This window comes from Schistocerca americana, chromosome 2, assembly GCF_021461395.2.
Source record: "Schistocerca americana isolate TAMUIC-IGC-003095 chromosome 2, iqSchAmer2.1, whole genome shotgun sequence".
In the NCBI taxonomy this organism is placed as follows: Eukaryota; Metazoa; Arthropoda; class Insecta; order Orthoptera; family Acrididae; genus Schistocerca; species Schistocerca americana.
In genome coordinates, this window is record NC_060120.1 from 1,011,953,828 (window position 1) to 1,011,976,241 (window position 22,414).

At 44.1% G+C, this 22,414-nt stretch overlaps 1 protein-coding gene across 1 annotated transcript in view; it reads right to left on the reverse strand.

The window, feature by feature from the left end:
* LOC124594624 (synaptotagmin-15-like) overlaps positions 1–22,414 on the reverse strand; it is a 159,341-nt gene that overhangs the window by 25,178 nt on the left and 111,749 nt on the right. The window contains exon 6 of the mRNA XM_047132996.1: positions 1,873–2,028. Within this exon, the coding sequence (XP_046988952.1) occupies positions 1,873–2,028 (156 nt within the window). The remainder of the gene's footprint in view (positions 1–1,872; positions 2,029–22,414) is intronic.

A 22,414-nucleotide genomic window follows, 5' to 3' on the forward strand; every position in this document is an offset into this window, starting at 1 on the left:
ATTAAACTGTCGCACCCACGAACGCACTTTCGACACATCAATAACTCCATCACCATGTGTCCTTCAACTGTCGATGAATTTAAATTGGTTTCACACCACGCAAATTCAGAGAACGATTGACTGCACGCTGTTCAAGTAAGGAAAACGTCGCCATTTTAAGTATTTAAAACAGTTCTCATTCTCGCCGCAGGCGGTAAAATTTCATCTGCCGTACGGTGCTGCCATCTCTGGGACGTATTGACAATGAACGTGGCCTCATTTTAAAACAATGCGCATGTTTCTATCTCTTTCCAGTCCGGAGAAAAAAAATCGGAGGCCTTAGAACTTGAATGCACCTCATACAAGGTGCTGACACGAGGAAAGTTTCCAACCGATTTCTCATACACAAACAGCAGTTGACCGAAGTTGCCTAGTGAAACGCTGTTGTGATGTGTAAGGAGCAGAAATGCGTACCATCACGTTTCCGACTTTGATAAAGATCGGATTGTAGCCTATCGCGATTGCGGTTTATCGTATCGCGACATTACTGCTCGCGTTGGTCGAGATCCAATGACTGTTAGCAGAATATGGAATCGATGGGTTCAGGAGGGTAATACGGAACGCCGTGCTGGATCCCAACGGCCTCTTGTCACTAGCAGTCGAGATGACAGACATCTTATTCGCATGTCTGTAACGGATCGTGCAGCCACGTCTCTGTCCCTGAGTCAACAGATGGGGACGTTTGCGATACAACAACCATCTGCAAGAACAGTTCGAAGATGTTTCCAGCAGCATGAACTATCAGCTCAGAGACCATGGCTGCGGTTACCCTTGACGCTGCATCACAGACAGGAGCGCCTCCGATGATGTATTCAACGAAGAACCTGGGTGCACGAATGGCAAAACGTCATTTTTTCGGATGAATCCAAGTTCTGTTTACAGCCTCATGATGGTCGCATCCGTGTTTGGCGACATCGCGGTGAACGCACATTGGAAGCGTGTATTCGTCGTCGCCATACTGGCTTATCACCCGGCTTGATGGTATGGGGTGCCATTGGTGTTACACGTCTCGGTCACCTCTTGTTCGCATTGACGGCACTTTGAACAGTGGACGTTACATTTCAGATGTGTTACGACCCGTGGCTGTACCATGCATTCGATCCCTGCGAAACCCTACGTTTCAGCCGGATAATGCACGACCGCATGTTGCAGGTCCTGTACGGGCCTTTCTGGATACAGAAAATGTTCGACTGCTGCCCTGGCCAGCACATTCTCCAGATCTCTCACCAATTGAAAACGTCTGGTCAATGGTGGCCGAGCAACTGGCTCGTCACAATACGCCAGACACTACTCTTGATTGGTATCGTGCTGAAGCTGCATGGGTAGCTGTACCTGTACTCGTCACCCAAGCTCTGTTTGACTCAATGCCCAGGCGTATCAAAGCCGTTATTGCGGCCAGAGGCGGTTGTTCTGGGTACTGATTTCTCAGGATCTATGCACCCAAATTGCGTGAAAATGTAATCACATGTCAGTTCTAGTATAACACATTTGTCCAGTGAATCCCCGTTCATCATCTGCATTTCTTCTTGGTGTAGCAATTTTAATTGCTTTAGTGTATATACTGTTTATATACAGCTATGATCTGTTTATACTGTTTTGTGGCAAAACAAACGCAATTATGTGACATTTCGGTTTGTTGCTTCAATTTTGGACGCCAGTGTATTTGGCATCAGAGCAGGGGAGAAACGGTAGGAAACCGGTAGGTAGGATGAGTTTCACCAAGCGTTTGTTGTTGGGTCGATGCCACATTGTGCTGGTGCAGACCGCAGTGCAGTCGATAAGCTGTAACGGGACTCAGTAGTGGTCGCCGTGTGAGTGGTCGGCGAGACGCACCTTCTCGAGGTCCATGTTGAAGAGGCGCTGCTCGCCGCCGGTGCCCAGCTCGCGCAGGGGCAGCGACACGTGGCCGATCACGTTGCGGCGCTTGGCGCGGCCCGCGTCCAACACGGTCAGCTTCAGGATGTGGTCGGACACGTTCTTGGACGGCACCTGCGGACACGCCCACATGACTCACGATTAGCTGGCCAGTCGAGTGGCAATCGTGAAGGACACTGTAGCCTGCTATAGTGTTTAAGACTCATTAACCACTCTAAAAAAAAAAAACAAAACAATATTAATAAAAATGATACAGCGCGAAGGAATTATCCAAATGGGATGGAAATCGATAGATGTGATGTACAGGGCTATTACAAATGATTGAAGCGATTTCATAAATTCACTGTAGCTCCATTCATTGACATATGGTCACGACACACTACAGATAGGTAGAAAAACTCATAAAGTTTTGATCGGCTGAAGCCGCACTTCAGGTTTCTGCCGCCAGAGCGCTCGAGAGCGCAGTGAGACAAAATGGCGACAGCAGCCGAGAAAGCGTATGTCGTGCTTGAAATGCACTCACATCAGTCAGTCATAACAGTGCAACGACACTTCAGGACGAAGTTCAACAAAGATCCACCAACTGCTAACTCCATTCGGCGATGCTATGCGCAGTTTAAAGCTTCTGGATGCCTCTGTAAGGGGAAATCAACGGGTCGGCCTGCAGTGAGCGAAGAAACCGTTGAACGCGTGCGGGCAAGTTTCACGCATAGTGATGTGAAAGATTCAGTGTTTAAACCTCCTCTACCAAGAAACGTGCCAGAACTGCGAGCTCGCATCAACAATGCTTTCGAACTCATTGATGGGGACATGCTGCACCGAGTGTGGGAGGAACTTGATTATCGGCTTGATGTCTGCCGAATCACTAAAGGGGCACATATCGAACATTTGTGAATGCGTAAAAAAACTTTTTGAGTTTTTGTATGTGTGTGCAAAGCATTGTGAAAATATCTCAAATAAAAAAGTTATTGTAGAGCTGTGAAATCGCTTCAATCATTTGTAATAACCCTGTACATTCACAGATGAACAAATCATTGTAAAAACAGAAAATAGGCGAAGTGAAAGGAGCTCTCAGAATGTCTACGAAAGATTCTTTTAGCGAATTTGAAAGCAATATTTTATCTTCCAGATTCTAAAAATAGCCACAAAAAATTTTGGTCGTACGTAAAATCTATTAACAATACAAATAATTCACTATCTTTTCTTGCTGACAGAACTGGTAACGTAACGGATAATAATAAACAGAAGGCCGAAATTCGAAACCTAGCTTTCAAAAACTCGTTTACGGTAGAGGACTGCAACACCATTCCCCCTTTCAATTATCGAACTAACGCAAGTATGGCTGACATAGTATTTAGTGTATCTGGGATTGTAAAACAGTTACGATCCTTGGACGCCAGGAAGGCATCTGGCCTAGACGGTATTCCCGTAAGATTTTATGTTGACTGTGGTACAAATATAGCACCGTTCTTATCCATCATCTATCAGAGATCGTTGGAACAGCGGAAAGTTCCACGGGGCTGGAAGAAGGCCCAGGTGATAGCCATCTATAAAAAGGGTAGGAAATCGGATGCACATAATTACCGGCCAATTGCACTAACATCGATCTGTTGTAGAATCGTGGGACATATTTTGTGTTCAGACATAATGACCTTTCTAGACTCTGAGAAGCTCATATGCAGAAACCAGCACGGTTTTAGGAGACAGCGGTCATGCGAGACACAGCTGGCCCTCTTAAAGTGCATGATATACAACAGGCTCTAGATACCCATTACTCCAGGTGGCTTGTTTGAGTCCAGCTACAGCACCTGATTGCTAGGTATAGTTACTGTCCAACTGAGTACACACGCCGGCTGCGGTGGTCTAGCGGTTCTAGGCGCGCAGTCCGGAACCGCGCGACTGCTCCGGTCGCAGGTTCGAATCCTGCCTCGGGCATGGATGTTTGTGCTGTCCTTAGGTTAGTTAGGTTTAAGTAGTTCTAAGTTCTAGGGGACTGATGACCACAGATGTTAAGTCCCATAGTGCTCAGAGCCATTTGAACCATTTGAACTGAGTACAAGGAATGAAGTTCGCGGAGACGTTATGCCCTGCTATCGGTATGTTTCCTGTGCACTATCCTTGCCAGCTGCGTGGCAAAACTGCGCTGTAGCAGCACATATCCATCCATCGGTCGCCAAAGTTATAATTTCGCATTTTCCGTCGATACCTGTATGAATATCAATTGTGACCAAATTGCGTAACTCATTCGTGGTACGGTGTAATAATTCACTTATGGTTTTGTGATGGGTGAGGTTACTAGTCTCTAATCTGAAGATACTGGTAAGCTACGTATTGGTCATTCTTCGGATGAAGTGGTAGTGTGGGTACCTTTGGACGCGAGGTGAATATCTGCCTGGATAATGGTCACCGGCGAATATTGTGTCGCGTCCTTGGGAAGAGGCAAGGCAGGGCCAACTTCGCATTCTGGTGTAGTTCGTCTGGGGAGCTTGGACACAGAAAACTGAAAATATCCATGGCAATATTTGCTACGAAGCGTTTTCGGCCTCTAGTACTGTTATGGAACGACAGGGACTGCGGGATTTGCTAGCAATAGTGTAGATCTTCAGTGGTCCCTTTGAATGCTCTGAGGGAACATTCAAATGTTACGTCGTGTACTGCTTGTTGCCCTTCGCCACAGTCACACTCAGGGGAGCACTTTCTTCCCCATTGGTGTGGGTATGTTCCGAATATGTCACCGTCAGTTCTGATCCGATTCAGTACGCACCATTTTCGTCAGAGCAGAGGAAAATCTGCTGGTCACTTCCTGGGAGACCCTATGGGGTTGTAGTGCGTCAGGGAAAATTACTCCTGACGGTGATCGTTCTAGGCTTCTTAAATGTTAACGTTACTGTCCTCCAGGTTTATTGCTGTGAGCCATGATGGTTTTCTTCCCTGCAGTCGGTGGGATTCTAATGATCAGATTTCTGAATGTATCTGGGTTGTTTTTTATGTTTGTACATACGTTCAGCAATGACTGTGATCTTCTCGTGGATGGTGGTGGAATGTTACTAAGGACCGGTAGCCAGTACGAGTTTGTGGGACTAATACACCCCGTAACGAGGTGCATTGCTTGACTGAGCTGTGTGTGTCAATTATTTTAGCCAGTTGCAATGGCATTACTCTGCAACTGATAATGCATTGCATGTCACTTTAGACATTAACCAGCCAGGATTTATGTAAGAAATAAGGAACATCCAAAGAAGAGCGGCGCATTTCGTTACAGGTTCATTTAGCAACTTGGGAACCGTCGCTGAGATGTTCATCCAAATTCACTGGCACACACTACAAGGGGGCCGTTGTCCATCGAGGAGGAGCACTTGCAACCATTGTACTTAGTTGTTTGTTGAATAATTTCCGATCTCTGTCTTACCCCATACTTTTTTTCCTCTACAGTTATCTCAAGGAAGTTATTTCTTGAGGTGCTGACACGTGCCATATATACTACCCCTTCTTATTGTTAATGTCTTCCACTCCTATACGATCCATCGGAGAAGCTCTCGTTTCTTATCTTACCTGTCAAGGTAATTTTAATCATAGCACCCAGTCTCAAACAATTCAATTCTTTTCTTTTCCGGTTTGCAGTATTCCATAATTCACTAGCACATTATGTTATGCTCTAAACGTACATTCTCAGAAATATCTTACTCAAATGAATTTCTGTATTTGATGCTAGAAGCTTGCTCTTGCAAATGTTAGTCACCGTTTTATGACCTACTTCATCCTCCATGTGTTGCTATGCTTCCAAGGTACCTGAATACTTTCGTCTATCTCGCGGTCATCAGTTTTATCGCAGGTATCATTCCTGCTACTCCTTATTACTTTCGCCTTTCTTCGGTCTTCCCTCAGTCCATTTCCTGCACTCATTCGACGTTTCGATCCCTTGATCATAAATCCTGCACTTCCTCCTCACTGAAGATAGGAATGTCCTCAGCGAATCTTAGTAGTGTTTCATCCTGAATTTTAATCCCATTCTGAAATATTTCTTTTATTTCCGTCATTGCTTCTTCGATGTGTAGTCTCAACATTAGGGGCCTGCTCGTGCAGGTACAGTGTGCACTTAGGTATCCAACTTGCTAACACGCTGCACGAGTCTTTAGTCAGTAGTCAAAAACAACCCGTACGCAGAATCGTTGCAATTTAATATACGGTAGGACATCCTTCTGCAAATGTCGTGGGACATGCTTCTGCAAACCAATGCGCACGGAGAGTACGCCTATGAAAACACTGGAATCAGCGTTTATTGTCCACTTTTCATCCTAATTTGTAAAATAGTTTCGTCTCCAGCCAAGAATAACAGTATTTCTTAAACGGGCGTCTCAAGAGTCAAGTTTTGCGCTCCAATTGTTTCCAGCCCTAGTTCGGAAAGTGTGGTCATAACGTTAAGCACAGGAAAAATGTTCCTATAGGAGAAGCAGAAAAGAGGCGAAAATGCTCCTTTTTAAAGTTCAAATGGCTCTGAGCACTATGGGACTTAACATCTATGGTCATCAGTCCCCTAGAACTTAGAACTACTTAAACCTAACTAACCTAAGGACATCACACAACACCCAGCCATCACGAGGCAGAGAAAATCCCTGACCCCGCCGGGAATCGAACCCGGGAACCCGGGCGTGGGAAGCGAGAAAGCTACCGCACGACCACGAGATGCGGGCGCTCCTTTTTAACAGATGCTGTCTGAAATGTGGGGTACCAGTTGCCTCATTTCACTGTCTTCAGCATCTTTATAAATTTTCCCAATAATCTTAGCACGACACTAGTCCATCGCTGTAAGTAGGTCATCCCATCGACTCCCACTTCCCCATCCTCATTCAGCCCAACTCATTACCTGTGCCTCTCTGTTATTATCTTCTGTTTCACAGCCACTGTCTCTTTCATTCTGTCCTACTACTACTGTCTTCTCTCAGTGTCACTGTCTCACTCTTGTTCTTTCTTACTACTGCTATTTCATCCATCCCTTCACACTGCTGCTGTCTCTTCTCTCTGCCACTACCTCTCTTTTCTTCGTTGTCACTGTCATAGACTTTGTCTCTCGCTGTCACTTGCTCTCGCCCAGTACCAATTTCTTCCTTCTCTTTATGCCTCTTCCAATCTTACTGTCTCCGTCCCATTTCTTCTGGCACTGTTTGTCGCTGTCAGCTGTATTCCACTACCACTGTGTCCTTCTCTTTATCTCACTGCCTCCTTCACTCTTTCTGTACCACAACGACTGTCACTATTTATTACTTTTCCGTCTCTTTTCCATTGACACTCTGTTACAGCATAAAAAAATGCAAATACATACATTTTGGAAAATTTTTTAAGGTGCTGAGGAAGGTCGGATTAGACAACTGGGAGCCCACTTCTCAGGCACCATATTCGTGGGCTATAGGAGCATTTTTCCGCTGGTTTCTTTCTTTTTCTTGCTGCAGCAGTGTATGCTACTCGTATGAAAAAAAATTCATTCATCAGTAAAATTTTGATAGATTACTTACATCAAATTGAAACAAATGAAAACTAATATTGCACCAGGTTCAATCCTAGAGATAACGGAGACACTATGAAGCATATTTCTCCGTCTAATGTCGCTGTATGAACTATATTTCCACCTCACTCCGGGTCTGACGTACATATTTTATGTTTATGACTTCAAACTTCTGTGTTCCGGAAACAGATAAAGATGACATGAAATTTTGCAAGGTTGTCCACCGGGATATTAGGAGTACATCGTAACACAAAATTGTTAACACTTTCGTGACCACCCGCTAAAAGAATTTCCTGTTGGTTTCTGTATCGGGATCGTCGGATGATGATTGTTTGCTGATTTTTCTGATGTTCTGGCGAAACGGCAGGAAAAGAAGTGTCAGTCGAAGAACCCCAGTCAGAAGCGAACTGGCTACATTGTACAAATTAAAATCATTTGCTGTGCATAGCCTTCTTGGAATCCGCGGCTCAGATTTGGTACCCAAAAACCATATTTTTGGGGTTTTTCTCGGAAACGGGAGGACTGCACTTCTAGATAAATGCCTAGATACAGTGACAAAATTCGAGGAATTTCCTACTGACGGCAAAAAAGATGGCAAGAAACGCTTATTTTGGGTGTTCTCAGGAGCCACCCATGGAATAAATGGTGCCTCCATAAGCTTCTTAAGGTACACCGTAGACGTCATCTAATGACAAGGAATCAGCCGATTAGCTCCATTCGCTGGGGGAAATGTGCAACATTCAAACTTTGAGTCTTTACTATACGACAGTAAAAATATTACGACCCTTCTGTTGGGTATACAAATGGTCCCTAGCCCAAGGGCTACCCCAAACACTCGATCGTTCCCTTATATTACCAACAGAATCCGAGGTATGATTCCCGGAAGAAACCCCTTTCATGCTCGGCGTTCTGGAACACATCGGTAGCGTATGCTGTCGGATGCGTACCTATTGTTTCTTCTGCAGGAGTCACGAATTCTGTTCCGTCTTTCTTTGATAGGAAAGATCAAGATTAAATTCACGTCTTGCAGTCGATGAATTTGAAAACCACAAGTCTCTACTGGAATTACACCTGTTTTTGAGGCTTGCAATTGGTCACCTCCCCTTTCTCGTGGTTTCGGGCAGCTGTAAGGGAAGCCAATTCAGATGCTATTGCTACGTAAGCGACGATCAATGTTTGCACTAATATTGACGTCGTAGACGGTGCGACCGCAGTTACCGCTTTGGTAATAAAAGGCAATAATTATTGAACTATATGGAAAAAACATCAAATTAGTATAAACTACGGCGCGCGCAAACACTTTATTTAACACGTAAACGTCACTACAGATATTCCGATTTAGGTCATGACATGTTCGATATGCCTGCCATCATTGGCGATGAAGTGGAGCAGACGAATAGCGAAACTCTGCATGACCGCTGAAGTGTCGATGATCTACCGAGTGGTTGTTTTCAGCTCATCGTAGGTTTTGGGGTTATTGCTGTACTGTCGTTAATACAGCCTCACAGAAAGCAGTCGCATGTGTTCAGATCCGGAGAACAATGCAGCCAATTGAGGCGAATGGAAGTGGCGTCTGTATACCCTAGATCCAGAATGCGGCTCCCTAAGTCCCTCCCCCCCCCCCCACCCCCACCGCACCCCACCCCTTGCTTTGATGGGGTCGAGCTCCGTCTTGCATGAATCACATCCTGTCGAAATCAGGATCACTTTGGATAATCTGGATGAAATCACCTTCCAAAACATTCACGCAGCGTTCGGTAGTCGCCGTGCCACCAAGGAATATCGCACCGATTATTCCGCGACTGGACACAGCACACCACACAGTCACCCGTTGAGGATGGAGAGACTTCTTGATTGCGAAATGCGGATTCTCAGTCCCCCAAACGAGCCAATTTTGCTTACTGACGAACGCATCCAAATGAAAGTGGGCTTCGTATCTAAACCAAACCATACATATAATACTAATTCCCATCGTGCCTCACGGCCAACCGTGCAGTTTTGGCACCCTAACGCAAACCGTTCAGAAGTTATGAGGATTTTATTTCATACAGTTCAATAATTGTCACTCTGTGCGTGAGTCTCCCAGTAATACCTCAGCACAGTTAAATTTCCGTCGCTGCTGGCACGCCTGATGACAGGTCAGTGTCCAGAGCATCTACCCGCTTTCTCCTACTGCTGCTGAGGAATGGTCTCTAGGACACTGCCTACGTAGATCTCACGAAACGTCCACAAAGATCAAATTTAAAGCGGAACGGTCAAATGTCAACAAAAAATTCCCATGCACCATTCGCAATTGATACTGGAAAAAGTGGAGGGGGTGGAGGGGCAATGGTATAAAAAGTACCCACCGGCGCATACCATGAAGTGAGCTGCGACGTATAATCGTAGATGCAACTGATCAGGGATTCTCGAGAACAAAGCTGCGGCTTCCGCCAGAGCGGACAAATCCGGGTTAAAGCTAAGGACAGGAGGCGTCGAAGCGGCGAGCTGTCGTGATGGGGGAGGGGAGGGGGGCGACTTGCTCCCGTGTGGAGGCCGCGCCTAACTTAGTTTCGCGGGACGTCGGACGCGCTATTCTTGCCGAAGTAACGCAGTTACTGTCAGGGGCAGCTGGACTCTGGAGCAGGCAGGTCGCGTGTGTGCGTTCTCACTGACGCTACCCTGAGCCCGCTCACTTACACATGCGCGTCAGTGCTGGTTTGTACAGGTTCTGACTAAGTGAGAAATACTCATACGTCTTACTCGTCTACCGAGCATAAATAACATCTGGCCGCTATAGCACCTAATAGAAATTCTAGTGGGATAGATGCAGTATAACTGCTTCTATCTGTGGCGAAACAACACACTTATTCAGAAATTACGAAACGTAATGTACACTGCTAGTCTTTAACACAGGTACATTATAAAGAATAGAAAATAGCAAATACTGTATAATAAGGAGAATACGTAACTATATTCGTAGATGACTTGAGGGTGTATAGGGTGCGAAATTTAGTGCACAAAGCTGCCACCACCAGCACTGACAATGGCTTTAATTCAGTAGGCCATCGAGTCTAATTTGTTTTGTGTGACAGACACGGATACACAATTCCATCTTACGTCAAGTCTGTGCCAGCGCTGATCATTTGCAGTGGCTGGGGAATGATGGCCAGGAAAACGGTTAAAAACAGTCTGTATCGAGGTAAGTCACGACAGCATTGGCAACATTCGCTCTCCCGTTATTTTGTTGGATCATATCGTCAGGGAGGCTCCGAAGATACTGCACATCCGAAGGCCTTGATAGGTCAGAAATATAGTGGCTGCTGTCCAAATTGTCGGCTATGCGAACTAGATGTGGTCGTACTGCGTACCCAACGGCAGCACATACTAACATGCCGACAACGACGAATACAATTTGGCAACGTTCTTTCACATCGGTCTCCACATATCGATACGTACGTAGTGGTGCTTTAAACTGAACTGCGAATGGAAAAACGGCGTCGTGTCACTCTTGCGTCCAGTGGTCACATTGCGCACGTTACTGTCCACAAACAAGCTCATTTCCTGCCTCAACGTTCCTGACTTAATCTTCAATCCTGCTCATCCGAGCGAACTTTGCCCTACTCAGTCCACATGTTGCATATCCTTAAGACTTACATGGCATACCGAATGATGCGAGCAGCAGTATCGCAGAACGTTAAGCTGAAGCCTCCATACATCATGAGCCCTTCGCTGACGAATTCCCACATGTGTTGGTAGACTTTTTATCATTCTCTCACAAAGCATAACATTATCTTCTCACAACCAAAATTCAAATACGGTTACTGAATGAGAAACCAAATGAGTAATATTTCTTTCCATACAAAATGTAAATGGCGTCACACCTAGCTGCACTGAATCGTTAATCATTTACATTCCCAAGAACCTAGTGCACATCACATCAGTTAGATGTTGATTCATGTCTCTGCATACCTTCTAGTGTTTTAATGACGAACAGTGCAAATAACATTGTAATTATGGGTTGCGTAAGTAGAGGGCAAACAGTTTCACTCTTACACCCACATTATACCACTTAATTCATGTTTACGAAAGTGAAATCTGTATTTTGTTGCGCTTGTATGGATCACAGCATTCATTGTCGTTAGATGCACACTCGAATGCATAGATTACAAGCGAATAAGGTGATAATTTTGATGTATAAGTAATTTTACAGTTACATAGTGGTTATTATTAACTTGTAGCAATTTTTATCCTTTTACATAAACTTACAGCACTAGCGTTGTATGTAATAATTTCTCGTACATGCTGACAGAAAATTACAAAGCATTTATACACTTAAGAGCCAAAGAAACTGATATACGCATGTGTATTCAAGTACAGAGGTATGTAAAGAGGCAGAATATGGCTCTGCGGTAGGTAACGCCTATACAGGTTGAGCCACCTAACTTTGCCGCTGGCTATATTTCGTAAACCACATCAAATACTGACGAATCGATTCCACAGACTGAACGTGAGGAGAGGGGATAGTGTAATTGCTTAATACAAACCATACAAAAATGCATGGAAATATGTTTTTTAACACAAACTTACGTTTTTTTAAATGGAACCACGTTAGTTTTGTTAGCACATCTGAACATATAAACAAATACGTAATCAGTGCCGCTTGTTGCATTGTAAAATGTTAATTACATCCGGAGATATTGTAACCTAAAGTTGACGCTTGAAACCTCCGACGTTCAGTTGCGTGTTGTAACAAACACGGGCCACGGTCGGCGAGCAGCATCTGCAGGGACATGTTTACGATGACGACCGTGTTTACGAGTGTGGCTGTAGTGCACTGTTGTGGTTTGGTCTAGCTGTCGCAGTGTCCGCATGTAGCGCTTGCTGCTATTGTTATTCTGCATTCGTCTCCGCACGCAGACCAACTGTAGTACACCGTGTTACCAGGCGTCTGTGATAGTGTAGTGTTGTAGGAACTGTGACCATGGTGTATTCGAACTCTGAAAAGGCGGAGATGATACTCATCTATGGCGAGTGTCGACGAAATGCAGCTGAAGCCTGCAGGGTGTATGCAGAACGGTACCCGGACAGAGAGCATCCAACGTGCCGCACATTGCAAAACATCTACCGCCAACTGTATGAAACAGGTATGGTCGTAACACCCAAACGGGTCCGTAACAGGCCCGTCACAGGAGAAGCGCGTGCAGTTGGCGTGTTAGCTGCTGTTGCCATAAACCCACACGTGAGTACACGGGACATTGCGAGAGCCGGTGGACTGAGTCAAAGTAGTGTCATGCGCATACTGCACCGTCACCGCTTTCACCCGTTTCATGTGTTGCTACATCAGCAATTACATGGCGATGACTTTAATCATCGAGTGCAATTCTGTCAATGGGCATTAACAGAGAATGCGTTGCAGTTCTGCCTGTTTACTGATGAAGCGGGTTTCACAAACCACGGGGCAGTGAATCTACGGAACATGCATTACTGGTCCGTGGATAATCCTCGCTGGCTCGGACAGGTAGAGCGACAGCGACCGTGGACTGTAAATATATGGTGCGGAATCATTGGCGACCACCTCATTGGTCCTCACTTCATTGCAGGGGCCCAAACAGCTGCAACATACATCGCGTTTCTACAGAATCATCTGCCAACGTTGCTCGAAAATGTCCGACTGGAAACGCGTCGACGTATGTGGTATCAGCATGATGGTGCACCTGCACATTCCGCAAGTAACACTAGGCTGACCCTTGACAGGATGTTCGACGGGCGTTTCATAGGACTTGGAGGACGCATAAATTGGCCAGCCCGTTCTCCTGATCTTACACCTCTGGACTTCTTTCTGTGGGGTACGTTAAAGGAGAATGTGTACCGTGATGTGCCTACAACCCCAGAGGATATGAAACAACGTATTGTGGCAGCCTGCGGCGTGTACGGCATTCATTACGCCAGAGACTGCAATTAGGTGCAGCAAATGATGGCCACCACATTGAACAGCTATTGGCCTGACATGTCGGGACACATTCTATTCCACTCCGTAATTGAAAATGGAAACCACGTGTGTACGTGTACCTCAACCCTCATGGTAATGTACATGTGCGTCAGTGAAAAAGACCAATAAAAAGGTATTAGCGTGTGGACGTAATGTGCTGTTCCAGTCTCTTCTGTACCTAAGGTCCATCACCGTTCCCTTTGGATGCCTACGTAATTCGGTGCTCTCCGATACACACGATCGAACAGCGGAGGAGTGGTACTCAAGCGTCAACATTAGTTACAATATCTCCGGATGTAATTAACATTTTACAATGCAACAAACGGCACTGATTACGTATTTGTTTATATGTTCAGATGTGCTAACAACGGGGGTTCCATTTAAAAAAAGCGTAGGTTTGTGTTAAAAAACATACTTCCGTGCATTTTTGTATGGTTTGTATTAACCAATTACACTAGCCGCTCTCCACAGGTTCGGTCTGTGGAATCGATTCGTCAGTATTTTATGTGGTTTACGAAATATATCCAGCGGTAATGTTAGGTGACTCACCCTGTATAAGACGACAAGTGTCTGGCGCAGTTGTTAGATCGGCTATTGCTGCTACATTGGCAGGTTATCAAGATTTAATTAGTTTTGAACGTGGCACGAGGGATGAGACACAGCATCTCCGAGGTAGCGATGAAGTGTGGATTTTCACGTACGACAATTTCATGAGTGTACCGTGAGTATCTGGAATCCGGTAAAAGCATCAAACCTCCAACATCGCTGCGGCCGGAATAAAATCGTGCAAGAACGGGACCAACGACGACTGAAGAGAATCGTCCAACGTGACAGAATTGCAACTCTTCCTCAAATGCATCTTGAGTATTAATAACAGCTTCAGCTGTATTACTGGATCACAACCGGTTTCGTGGCACGAAAAGCCACATCTTCAGGTGAACATATGATTATAACATCATTTGTTCACCTGAAGATGTAACTTTTAGTGCCGCGAAACCAGTTGTGTCATAGCTGTGACTGCCCCACCTAAAAGGTTGTATGCTTCCATAAATCGCTAGAGATTTCAATGCTGGGCCATCAACAACTGTCAGCGTACGGATCATTCAGCGAAACATCATCGATATGGGCTTTCGGAGCCGAAGACCCAGTCGTGTACCCTTGATGACTGTACGAAACAAAGCTTTACGCCTCGCCTGGCTCTGTCAACACCGACATTGGCCTATTGATGACGGGAAACCTGTAGCATGGTCGGACGAGTCTCATTTCACATTGTGTCGAGCAGATGGACGTTTACGGGTATGGATGCAACCTCTCAAATCCATGGATACTAAATTTCAGCAGGGGACTATCGAGCTGCGGGAGGCTCTGTTATGGTGTGAGGTTCAAATGGCTCTGAGCACTATGGGACTTAACATCTGAGGTTATCAGTCCCCTATAACTTAGAACTAGTTAAACCAAACTTAGTTAAACCTAACTAACCTAAGGACATCACACACATCCATGACCGAGGCAGGATTCGAATCTGCGACCGTAGCGGTCGCGCGGTTCAGACTGAAGCACCTAGAACCGCCCTACCACACCGGCCGGCAATGGTGTGAGGCGTGTATAGTTGGAGTTATATGAGACCCCTGGTACATGTAAATACGACTCTGACGGGTGACATGTACTTAAGCATCCTATCTGATCACCTGCATCTATTCATGTCCATTGTGCATTCCGACGGATTTGAGCAATTCCAGCAGGACAATGCGACACCCCACACGCCCAGAATTGCTACAGAGCGGCTCCACTCTTCTGAATTTAAAAACTTCCGCTGTTCACCAAATTCCCCAGACGTGTATATGACCGAGCATATCTGGGATGCCTTGCAACGTGCTCCTCAGAAGAGGTGTCCACCCTATCGTACTCTTAAGGATTTATGGACAGCTCTGCAGGATATCAGTTTCCTCCAGAACTACTCTAGACATTAGTCGAGTCGATGCCACGTCGTGCTGCAGGACTTCTGAGTGCTCGTGGGGCGGTCCACGAAATTAGGCAGGTGTACTAGTTTGTTTGGCTCTCCAGTGTATTATGAACGTGGTGAGTAAAATTATTTTTGCTGATCGTGACCTTATACATATATTACACTGTATAGTAGCCCCAGAAAAGACTTGGAGTGTTACAGCCCAATGAATATGCTCCATAATAACATTATTGTGCCGGCCGGGGTGGCCGAGCGGTTCTAGGCGCTACAGTCTGGAACCGTGCGACCGCTACAGTCGCAAGTTTGAATCCTGCCCCCGGCATGGATGTGTGTGATGTCCTTAGGTTAATTAGGTTTAAGTAGTTCTAAGTTCTAGGGGACTGATGGCCTCAGAAGTTAGGTCCCATAGTGCTGAGAGCCATTTGAACCATTTTTGAACATTTTTGCCCAGGAACAGTAAAATGCAGACCTAAAACGCAAGTCAGGTATGAGCGGAATTATAGGGACGTAGAATGGGGACCTGTTTAGTACCATACAAAGTCATTAACAAGCTGCCAGTAGATAGAAATCACGAAACACAAAAATAACATTTTAGGACTCTGTCATAAGTAAGTCAATAGATTTCCGATTCTAGTCGACAGTAACCGCTTCGTCAATCGAAAAGAGGGCGGTCAGTTCACCGAACTTCGGCAAAGTACTGAGATTTTTTTGTCTCTAACAGGTTGACGGTTAGTTGCATGTAGATCAGAATAAATACTGTTACACATACGAAAAGTTATTGCAAGAAAGGTAGAAATATTGGTATTCAGTGCGGAAATAACTGGTTATTTCCAAGGAGGTCTGAATATCGTATGGTGAGCTTGTTCATCTTTCAATGTTCAGTTACCGTCTGCCGCTTCACTAAGTACCTAAATAACTGTAGATTATTAGCAAGTATCTTATAAATACTTACGTCTTCCCACATTAAGTATACAGTTGAGACCAAAGAGGTATATAATCGTCAAAGAGAGGCTATCTATGCTTTACAGCGGTCACTCCGAACACTGTAAGTTCGGCTTATACCACTTATTGCAGAAAATCACATTTTTTTGTCATCGAAATATAATTTCAAAGAATTTGTGTTGATCGTAAGTCATGTCCAGTGCATGTTCAATGTCCAGTTTTATTAATCGCAGTAATTAAATTACCCAAACAAACACTGTTTTATTGCTCAGATTCACAAATTTTATTAATGTTACTGCACAATCTAGGTTTTGGGTTATAAGCATATTTTCAAGTACATTATTGGTTCCCAAGTAATGCAACATCCGGAATATCGTGTTTTAACTACGTACCCACTTCTAACATTCCTTGTTCGCAAGTATCGTATGTACAAGATGTTTGCATCGTATTTCCAAGATCTTCACTGTCTTCTGGAACATCAGGCAGACGACGTAATTAGAATACATCTTACCACCGCACTGAATGTTTCTCAATGTATCGACAATACATTTGCCTGTCCATGGTACAATTAGGTGTTAAACAATAACTAGAGTAGGCTTACGGGCTACGCATGTATTTCAACTCTAATTAAGCTAGTCTTTTTTTCGTTTAGAATTCCTCTGTAAGACACGGACCTGACACAACGACGGGTGGCCACCGCAAAGTGAGAGCAAGTGGCGGCTTACTCTGTGTAGTTATACATTCCGTTTTCATCTTAGGGGTCCTCTTTTCCGATAAAGAAAAATCCTGACGCAGTATGTCAGGAAACAAGACAGTTCCATCTCCCGTTAGAACTAGTGAGAACTTCACAGAAAACAGCATGACGCTAGAACAAAAAACTATAACCCACATACGTGGAATTCTTCTCAAAAGTGACGATAATTAAGCATTCGAATCAGGTATTAAAATATTTATTTTCGTGTAAGTCGTTTGATTTCTCTATATACTAAATATATCAATATAGCTCCTGGCTATATACGTAAGACAGAAATTGATAGCGTAAAACACGCGAAACGTAATTCAAGTCAGAGGTGTAATAATTGTACATAAAGGTTATAAAGAAATTCTCCAGTGCCTAACACGTGTAACTAAACCAATTCGCCTATTGCAAACATTGTGCATGTGATCCCATGGTACACGAAAGCGCTTCATACTAAGAATTATGCCCTGAAGTGCTTCGTACGGGCAATAAATAAAGAAAATTTGGGACTGGAGGCAGCAAATTAAAAAAAAATAAAAAAATAAAGAAAACATACGATTCCATCATAAGACACATGAAGACTAGGCCAACGAACGCCAACGAACGACGGAGACTGGATTCGGCCGAAACTTGATTTCCACACCAAACGAAGAGCTTGCGGCCAGAGGATTTGGCCATGTGGAAACGCAGTTGGCTCTGATTTCTTGCCGATGTTGTGCAACCCATGCTACTGTTATAAGGTGAAAGGCGGATACTTTATTTGTCACGGCAATTTTCAGGTTGTTTTGACCATAAATGTGACTGAAGCTGCGAATTTGATAAATGCACTCATCCTCCGTAGTATCAATATAGCTCTGTTCTGCCTAAGTCCTTTTCTGAGACCTCAGATCTTGGCCAGAGAGGTTAGTTTTACTTTGTCAGAGTACCAGTAGATGTATGTTAGATAGTCTGGCTATGTGTTTGCTTTGAGAAGAATGGAAGCTGGCCTACCATGTAGTGGAGGTAACGTCATTTGAAAATGATTTTGTGTTAATATATTCTGAAGAATAATTTTGTGCAGCTGAGCTGGTATGATCGCAAGAGCGTGAGAAGGGAAGTTTTCTAAGGTATCACGTGTAACTAAACAAATTCGCCTATTTACTGTACAGTGAAGCCACCAGAATAGTGTAGCAGCTTCTCATTGTTAGAACATTGTGTGTGGCTAACGTTTACTGCAAGACGTTTTACAGTGCAGCTCATGGATTTGTCTTATAATTGAAAGAAGTGTCAAGGAAAGTAATTGTACACAGAAAAATTATCCAAAGACTATTGCTAACTTGTCTAGTCGTAAAAACTTTACGAAAGGGTGTATTGTTGTTAATGAAGCATAGTTGTACTTGACGTTTTTCTTCTCATTTATCCGTCGTTAAGTTTAGTTCCTCACTGTTCAGTCTTTACCTTTATTTTTGTGGCCGGCCGAAGTGGCCGTGCGGTTCTATGCGCTGCAGTCTTGAACCGCGAGACCGCTACGGTCGCAGGTTCGAATCCTGCCTCGGGAATGGATGTGTGTGATGTCCTTAGGTTAGTTAGGTTTAACTAGTTCTAAGGTCTAGGGGACTAATGACCTCAGAAGTTGAGTCCCATAGTGCTCAGAGCCATTTTTGTGTTCGTAAATTTACATTGCACTTCGCCAGTTGTGTGCTGCAGAGGCATTTTATGAAATACGATAAGATACCGTCCTGCATTTCACACTAGTACGGTAAATGTGATTTGATTTTTGACAGTCTCATCATTCTCTTAACAGTGTCAGGTTGCAGAGCAGACGAGCTTTCCGTGCGCACAGGTAGGCCAAAAAATTTAATTAGCAGCAGAATTCATGTCCTCTATAAGGAACAGTGACTGTCAGAGAGCTATTTGTGAAAATAATGTTGTAGTTAAGTGCATTAATACGAGTAGAAGATCTCAGTAAAGTGCTATCGTGTAACGTGTCTTTCACATACTTTCGTTAGCGGTCGTCACATGTGCAGCATTTACTTTACTGTAAGAACCTGAACATCAGAAATAGAAGACGTAACGATGCTGGTGGACAACCGCTCTTTTTTAAAAAGTAGGCAAACAAAATTAATGCCTACCTTAAAGACGAGTCGGAAAATGGGCTACTTCATAATTTTTTCCAAATGAATGCTAAAGATTTCAAATTCTCATCGAATTGTGTACAGCATAAAATATCTAAAGGTAACAACTTTCAGGAGAGCTGTACCTGCAGAAGAAAAATAAATCACTTCCAGTTTTGTTTTTTCTTTCTGTCGTTCACCGCGAACAGATATCAATAAAGACTTCTTTTTTCACATCGTGCACATCACTTTCTAGTAGGTGAGTTATTTCTATCGAAGGGTTTAGTCTTTGAAGACTGTTTTTATAATTGCAGTTTGTAGAGATTCATAAACATTCCCGTTCACGACAAAACTATCAGTTTTAATTCTCTCTTCATATATCACCCCATACTTCAGTATTTTCAAACACAACAAATACACATCCTTAGTGAAATCCGGCATTGCCTGCAAGGGAAACAGCGACTGTTGTAATTCAGTTCTTCAGAACAGCATCTAGTCGCACTCAGTATGTTTTATTGATCGGCTTTGCTCTTTAAGAGCCAACTAGCGTACTTTACACTGCAATTTCGAGAGTTATTGACGATGCTCTTGTTAAATTATAGAGAGAAACCGGCCAATGAAGCATAGTAAGTGCGACTTTTTCTGACCTGGATAACTTAAGCGCCCATTCTGGGGACACAACAAATCGCTACTGAACCAACGAACATTCGACGCGGCTTCCACCCTAGCAGAGGGATCTCATCGCTAAACAACCGCCAACGCTTTGATGTTACCGCCAGTAGAGCGGCCAGCAACCAACACCAACCGCCTCGTTAGTTCCGATTTTTACCCAGTAAGCACATTTTGGCCAACGAAGCGGTTGACCGTCGTTTGTTGGCCATCGTTGGCCAAATGTGTACGCGCCTTTAGCAGAAGATTAGTGTCGGTTTGAAAAGGGTAAGTTATTTTCGTACCACCTCCAAAATTTTTATTCTTCCCTAACTTTCTAAGGTTTTTTTCGATATTTCTGTTATGTATATATTTGCCTATCATACCTAGACTCCTGGAGGATGGTTTTCTGTTGGATATTTCATTTTATTTTCCGTTTAGTTATTAAACTCCTCATTTCTTTTCATTCACGAAATCCTACTGTTGTCATTTGCATGAGATGAGAAATGGTGAGACGGCTTCAAGTTAGAGACAGCTCCTTTCTTTCTTTCTCTGCAAGTCGCGGCAGAGGTCGTTTGCTTTCTATATGCCTGGCTGTCGGGTGCATTGCACAACTGAAACTTCCAGCCGTTTTCTAAATGAAATACTTTGATTGGCCCTGTAGAATTCCGCGCAGAGCTTTCTGGAACTTTCTGGACCATTGCTCTATTCAGGAAAAACCTGGGGGGGGGGGGGGGGGGTAACAGCCGCCCGCGCTTTCCCTACCCCGCAGGTTGGGGTATCGACCCACACTCTTTATCGGGCGCCGGGACTAATGTCTTGCCGTCTCTCCATAAAGTACTCTGGACATTGCGTCCAGGGGAGGCTCGTGAAATTTCGTTTACACACCGTGATCCGAGCAGCCGGTTAGTGCTCACAATCTGATGGAGCGTGAAGTTAAATACTAAGTCGGATCACAACTCGAGTTAAGTCGAATTTAAACCTGTTGTTAACAACGCCATCTGGACTACATAGTGATTCAGGTTACTTGTCACTGCTTTTGCCCATGGTCGCACTACGAGATCGGTGATTAGCTGTACACTAGTTTCCCCCTTTTTAAAAAGGTGTAAGACAGGGAGGTAGCCTTTCACCCCTGCTATTCAATCTATACGTCGAATAAGCAATGATGGAAATAAAAGAAAGGTTCAAGAGTGGGTTTAAAATACAAGGTTAAATAATGTCAATGTTAAGATTCGCTGATGACATTGCTATCCTCAGGCGAAGTGAAGAAGTATTACAGGACCTTTTGAATGGAATCAGATGTCTAATGAGAACGGAATATGGATTGAAAGTAAATCGAAGATAGAAAAATTAATGAGAAGTAGCACAAATGAGAACAGCGAGAAACTTAACATCAGGTTTGTTGATCACTAAATAGAGGAAGTTGAGGAATTCTGCTATCTAGGCAGCAAAGTAACCCATAACGGATGGAGCAAAAAAAGACATAAAAAGCAGACCAGGAACAGCAAAAAGGACTTTTAGCAAAAAGGGTCTCCTGACTGGATTGGTGTAAATCGCCACAACTTCCTCTCCTGTGCCGACGTCCTCAATTACTTGCTGGACATATTCCAATCTCTGTCTTATCGCCTTCTCTACAAGTTCCTTCTATTACCATGGAGGGTATTCTTTGATGCTATAAACGCGTCCTACCATCCCGTTCCTCCTTGTAGTCAGTGCGTTCCCGTATCTTCCTTTGCTCATAGATTGTGCGGAGATTTCTCATCTTGGCGATCCATTCATTTACAGCGACCCTCGGTGACACAGATCTCAAACCCTTTGATCCTCTTCTTTTCCTCTTTTTGCTACAGTCCACATTCACTTCCATACTATTGTGTTCTCCAGAAGGAAACTCGCAGATATTTCTTCCTCAAGGCCTATCTTTCACCCTATCCGTGCTAGTCTGCTATTTACATCTTGTTTGTTTTGCTCAACCAAGCGTTATTTTGCTTCCAATGTAGCAGCATTCCTTCACTCCGTCTACTATTTGATCCCCAGTTGTTGTTGCTAACCTCATCCGTTGGCTTCTGTATTCCCATGTTGTTGAGAACTGCTGATTCTTCTGTCCTAGGGCAGATTTACAACTCAAGTACAAGAAGGCCGCTTTATATCCTCCTCCGTCCATTAGCACAATGAGGCTGACTTCCTATAGTGTAATTCGGCGGATGCTGTAGAAGCAGAGGCTGCCACACTCCCGTTCAAAAAGGGCGCATAAATGGCGAAAATCGAAGGTTAGTAGAGATCCATGCGTCTGTCAAAAGATCTGTGCGCATAGCAGACAACAACTACCACTGTCACTCCTTAGCAAAACATCTGGCAGAGAACCCGAGAAAATTCTGCTCGTATGTAAAATCGCCAAGCGGATCTAAAGCTCTCTTGTTGACCTGTTTGATGTGGCAGTTGAAGGTAGCAAAACGAAAGCAAACGTTTTAATTTTCACGTTCAAGAAGTCTTCCACACAGGAGAATCATACGAACATACCGTCATTTTTTTACGATAATGATCGAAGCAGAAGAAATGAATTAAAATTTGTGCTACTGCTGGGACTGGAACCCAGGTATTTTGGTTGGTAGGCAGAAATTCTAAACATTACACCACCTGGCCGCGG